This window comes from Vigna radiata, unplaced genomic scaffold, assembly GCF_000741045.1.
Source record: "Vigna radiata var. radiata cultivar VC1973A unplaced genomic scaffold, Vradiata_ver6 scaffold_714, whole genome shotgun sequence".
NCBI classification, from domain to species: Eukaryota; Viridiplantae; Streptophyta; class Magnoliopsida; order Fabales; family Fabaceae; genus Vigna; species Vigna radiata.
This window is the reverse complement of record NW_014544024.1, coordinates 1372-7771: the sequence shown is the minus strand read 5'-3', so window position 1 is coordinate 7771 and position 6400 is coordinate 1372. Positions and strand designations below refer to the sequence as shown.

The 6400-nt window shown below is 31.2% G+C and overlaps 1 protein-coding gene across 2 annotated transcripts; it reads right to left on the bottom strand.

Moving 5' to 3' along the window:
• Nucleotides 1–682: 682 nt before the first annotated feature.
• LOC106755241 lies at nt 683–6048 on the bottom strand (the record flags this gene model as incomplete). Of its 2 annotated transcripts, none has more annotated exon segments than XM_014637351.2 (7): nt 683–764; nt 1251–1366; nt 1464–1592; nt 1672–1753; nt 2598–2620; nt 2825–2964; nt 5721–6048. In XM_014637351.2, coding segments are annotated over 6 exon segments (498 nt in total), but the record flags the coding sequence as incomplete, so codon positions are not given.
• Between the last annotated feature and the right edge of the window lie 352 nt (nt 6049–6400).

The window sequence follows — 6400 nt, the reverse complement described above, 5'->3', positions numbered from 1 at the left end:
ATATATATATATATATATATATATATATATATATATATATTTGTGTGTGTATGACAAATAAAGACTATATATGTATCCCATATGATATATATTTGATACGGCTACAATTATTCCACAAATATATACATGTGTATAAAAAATCAAAAAACATTAATATATAATTTCACTTTTGTATATCCAAATTAAGAAATATTTCTTGAATATTATTGAAAACAAACAGGAATAGTATAAATTACATTCCTTTCTAAAAATTATCGAGAAAGAGGACAATTTCTATTTTTAGGTCATTAAGGGTTTTATCTAATTTTATACATGGTTTTGTCTTATGTATCAAGATCAGATCAATAAATTAAAGAAGTGGTGCTTCATAATAAGGCAAGAAAAGAAACAAGAAACTAATAGTAATTCACCATTATGATTACATTATATTGTTGTCAGGACATTTTTTCTGCACTTTAGCCTATCGTCACTCTCCCCAAGCTAATATATCTCATTTATTAACCACAAAAAACAAAATTCAAATTCAAATCTTAATTCTGCAAATAGTATTGATAGTCGTTAAGTGAGTCAAGAAAGCATCAACAAATGGTTATTATAATCATAAACTCAAAATTAGCAAAGCTTGCTACATATATACTTTATCAATTTCATCACAATAAATAAAGGTTAAGAGTGCCCTCACCTCAACTCTTAAATGACAACCCAATGCATACTGTGCATCAGGATCACCCATTTCTGCTGCTTCTACCAACAATGCAGCACCTCTGTTTGCATGGGCAAAGGGAAAATTCGATCATGAATTCATGGTAGATAGAACTGGAAATATTTTTTATTTGACTTTAATAAAACAATAAAGGACAAAACAACTCAAAATAGTCATCACTGGTCAGTGGATAGGTCCATTACACAGTCAACAGAAACTGTTTAAAAAATGATAAAAAAACACATTAAATAATAAAACTTCAAAAGTGACACAGGTCATTCAGCATTGATGACAAAACAAAAAAAAAAATCAATAGAGAATTTCTTAAATTCCTTTTTGTTATTCGGCCTTTGTGGATAGTTACTCAGCTAGGTTCACATTGGAAAGTAGCTTGACTTGAACAATTTTCTAGAGAATCATAGGCTCCGTGCTTATTAATTTAAAATAAGTAATAGAAATAGAATTGTGGCATAAAAATTCTACACTTAATGGAGTATATTAAGAGCAGGAAGAGAAAAGACAAACTGAGGAGAGAGAATACACATACACAGCTTTATTAGCTCCTGGAACATGGTACTTCATATGCAATCTGGACAACCAATACCTAGCATGGGTATTGGTGTTATCAGCTTCCAAAGCAAGCTCAAAATTCTCCTTAGCAGTCTAACATTGTACCTCAAATAAGTAACTTATTTGTTTCTCTTGTATGAAATCTCAAATATAGAAGCAAATAGCTACAGGTTGATAAAGCACTCATTACCCTGAGAAGAGGAATGAGGCGCTTATCATTGAGCTCGCAATAATCTATCACTCTATCAACCTCCTTCAAAGCATTCCAGCCTTTAGCAATGAATTCCAATGCTTTCTTATTCCTGCTATGTAATGCTCTCTGAAAAATTTCCAAACCCATGAGATAAGCACAGATTTTGAAACAGGACATTAAGTACAGTAAAAACACAATAATATGCCTGTTGATTGAATTGGAAAGGAGAAACGGTGGATGATTTTTGAATGAATCTAGCCAATAATGCCCTTGGCAGCATCTTCTCTCTGAAAAACAATGAAACTGTCAACTGGGCTTTGGATGGAACAGGCTGCTTCTGCCCCAACACTTACAAACTGCATAGACATAAACATGTTCACCTGAGTCGTGTTTGCCATAAATAGGTTAAACAAATAGAAATGAAGGGCCTTACAGTGAAATTATAAAACACAAATTCATTAGTCAAATTACATGTTACACCCTATTGACAACAAACATAGCATTTTACTTTATATGCATTACTAGGTCTAACACAAGGTGCAAAGTTCACACCTTTGATAATTAATACCCTGCTTTGGTTTTGTTTGATCAAAGTATCAACACTGCTCATGCTCAAGTCTAAATCACGTCATAATAGCAGCCACCATTTTTACAAAGAAAAAGAACATTACACAGCAATATATATCCTTTTCATGGGTTGAACCAAGAAAATCAACATTATTTCAAAAACAGAACTTCAAATAACATAATAGCACAAGGAAAAATGTAGTTTCGCAAACTATCTATCAAAGGAAAAAGTCTTGGTCACTAAATCCACAACTATGGCTATCATACGAGATTATGGACTATCAAACTGCAATGACTTGGTTCTCCTACTACTTTTGGTCAAAATAACATCCCGTTTGCAAAATCCATAATAAAGAGGAAAGATAATTACACTTCTCATCACTTGAATCAATCCATGTCAATAAAAAAGATCGTGTTGCAGCCAGAATTATAACAACATTATCAACCAAAAAAGAAGCATGTAAACTAAAAAAAATGGCGGTACAGGATTCTAATGGTAATTGGCATGCTATGAACAAAAAAAAAAACTTTAATTCCTAACCTGTAATACAAATTTACACATACGTCGAATATATTAAACCTGGAAACTTAAAAAATCCAGAAACCAAGGACAATGTCAGCACAGTTACAGAGAAATTAGACAACAAGATGCAAGTGACTCCGGATCACAAGAAGCACCAATACCAAGCAATTGACTGATGTGGCGACAACAACATCAGAAATAGAAGGTATTTAAACAGTAAACCCTAATGGGTGTATGAACTACTTTAATCGAATGACAGATGTGTTACCTTGGCTATTTGAGGAAGAGTTAGGTTGTGGCCATGGGGTGGCAAAACGCACGGATTGACAGTCATGACGACCTTGCTGATCACGGCGAGCTTAGGGGTGGCGAGCTTGAATGCAAAACGAGCATCAATTGGCTATGGAACTTATGAGACCGTTTGGCGCGATGAGTACCACCAGAGTACGGGAACGAAGGGGATTGAGTTTGGAAATGAAAATTACACTAAAAAATATTCTAACTACACCTTCACTATCATCATCAATATTTACTTTTCCCAGTCGTATTTATGCTCTGCGTTTTATCTTTTTCACTGAATATTGATGAAAAATGTTATATTATTATTCCCCAAAATTTATTGATGTTATATTATTCTTCCCCAAAATTTACTAATTATCTTATGAATGTGTTCCTTCAGGTGCAGGCAATTTTAAAAAACAAAACATTTTATTTCATTACTATAAAACTTACCTATAGAAAATATATGTCTATAATATAAACTATCCATTTTGTATTAAATTTCTCTCCTATAGTAGAGTGATTATATTTCAACATTTTGATTATATATATATATATATATATATATATATATATATATATATATATATATATATATCTGTGTGTGTGTGTGTGAAAAAGTGACATATTTGGCATTTTTATATTTTAAAAAGTATATTAAAAAAGTGATTCAAATAAATAAAGAATAGGTTGTACTCTGTTGAACATGCTTTTGTATTGAGTTTATTTCCTCTTTATTGTGGTGTCGTGTACAGTGGATTACACATACTATCACTTCACATGAGCCACTTATAACCATAACTAGATCGATAATTTAAGATGAGTTATCTTTTATTAGATAAAAAAAGTAAAAAAGAAAAAAGGAAAAACTCGAAAAACATAACCGAGAAAAGGAAAAGGTAACGTAAAAACATTTTCAGTATTTCTCTCTCCTCTCTATATTGGAATTGTATCCATAGTATTTATGAAACACATCCAACAAATTTGTTACATCATAACCAATAAAAAAAAATAGATGTAAAAAGAAAGAAAGTCTGGACAATTTTCATAATTATAAAAGAATTTTACTTAGTCTCTAGATGTTAAGTGTTTCTTTCTTTTATCATTATCGATCTTGATAATGTATGACAGTCAACAAAATGTAGTAGGAAGAAGTTTTAGTAGACCTAGTAGACCATGTTTAGTCTTTTCTCTCACAGTATAGCAATCCAATTTGGTGTGTTTTGTTCACAAGACAGGATTTGCCACAATATGTAATGCGTACTGGTTGTCACAATATAGGAACGCAGGTGTCTTGAAGGAGATTTGGAGATCTTGTGAAAGAAATGTTAGCCAATGGATTTCACAAGTAATAGAAGTCAGTGATTTATATTCAGCTTCACAAGAGCTTCTTGATACCGTGTTTTGTTTCGTAGACTTCCAAGATAATAAGGAAGAGCCATGATACACACAATAGTCTGTGATTGATCTTCTAATATAAGAGTTGAATATAGTGAAAACTCCCTTGTGTTCACTACACATATAGGGTTCTCTATTTATAATAGAAGAAATATGAGCTAAGCCCAAAATACAAATAAGAAATAATAACAAACTATTTCCTATCCAATCTTAACTCACTATAAAGGAGTATACCCATTGATACTCAAATAACAATATATCAAAGCATTTTGGACAGCATCAAACCATTCATTACATTCACTATAACACACATCCAATGATTCAATATTATCCAACCAAGCATGCATCCATTCCAAAATTTACATTTGGACAGTCATATCAATTTATAATACTTCAACTAAGACAATCCAACGTATCATATCCCATTCCGCATTTCAAACAACTACTAATCAAACTTAACAATATATTTTACAACCAAAGGACTTAATCAAATTAAACATCTATTCTAAATTTCCAATTTTCTCTTGTTAAAACAACAACAACCAACACTTTATTATACTAAAACCACAAGGTGCTATAGTACATAATTTTAAGTCAAACATCAAGCATTGGATGTAGCATTTTTAAAAAAAAAACAAAAAAAAAAAAACAAAACAAAACAAAACAAACAAACAAGTATCCAAAACAGCATCAAACAGCAGGGTTTACTGGTATAAAACAACAAGGAAATAATGCTGAAACAGCCAGCAACAGTACAGAAACAGCAATGATTTAAGTTCTGAAACAATAAGCAAATAGCACAATTTCTGATACAAAATTTTCATTCAAACTACAACTTTTTTTGGTGCAAAAACAGTGTAAAAACAGCAATGTTTTCTGGACAGAAACAGACTAAAACTACATCATTTTCTGGGCAGAAACAGAATAAAAATAACAGCATTTTCTGGTGCAGAAACCGTGTACAAACAGCAACCAAATAATGCTGAAACAGCATCCTTATGATCTCATACACCTTAACAATTTCTCATAAGCGCGCACGCGCGCGCGCGCACACACACATATATATATATATAGACAGACACACATCACCAATCCACCTATATATCATAACAAAACTAACAGATTTTTATATACCAGATTTCCTTCAACCCACTAAATTCCTATCAAAAACGCACTTAACATATGATACGGCATACCACATCACTGGCTTACTATTAAAATACTTCAACCCAATTTTTCCCAAAAACTTTACGCAGTAAACAGTACCACCATAACTAAACTCAAAACACTTAACATAATATGACATATATAGCTCAAATTTTAAGAGTATAACACACTACATTAACATTCAAATAATACAGTTCGTATCTTTCACTCGAACAGAAACATTCAACTAACCAATTCATATTTCCAAATCAAACAATGAAAGGGAAACCATAGCATTTTCATATGACTACACAATCAAACAAAAGATTAACTCTCCATACCTTGTTCGTTTTCCCTTTTACAGCAACCTTAGGTTCGAATTTCATGTATCTCGCTCTCCCGCTCCTGCGTTTACTCTCTGACTCCCCATAACTCGTTCTCTCAGTGTCTCTCACTCACCGATTGAGCATTTGGTGATCTCCCTCGTGCAGCTTTCTCTCTCTCACACGCCCTTGCCCTCTTAGTCTAGGGTTTCCGAAGAAAAAAAAAACAAAAGAAAGAGAAGGGAGAAAAGAGAAATGTGATAGAAGAGAAGAAAGAAGGAATGAGCCTCTCCCCTGTCTGCCTCACTCTTTGCTTATGGGCTTGGTAGCTTAAGCCGAAAACTAAATCTAATGCAAAAAAAAAATAATATTGGTGTTTCACCCTACACTCCCAATACTTCACCATAAACTTGCAACTTTTTAAAAAAAAATAATTTTAATAAATATTTTTTTAACTTTTTCTCTTTTTTTATTAAAATAATTCTACATCCTTTTAAATAAAATTAAAACTTTGTTTCGTATTTATAATTTAATAATTATTTAATTTAATTTAAAAATCTAATATTATTTAATATATTTTTATATTTTAATAATTATTAAAATATAATTTATATTATTATAATAGTTATATTTCAAAAATTAAAATAATTAAAATAAATTAATAATAATAAAAACAAAATTAATATAAATAATAATAT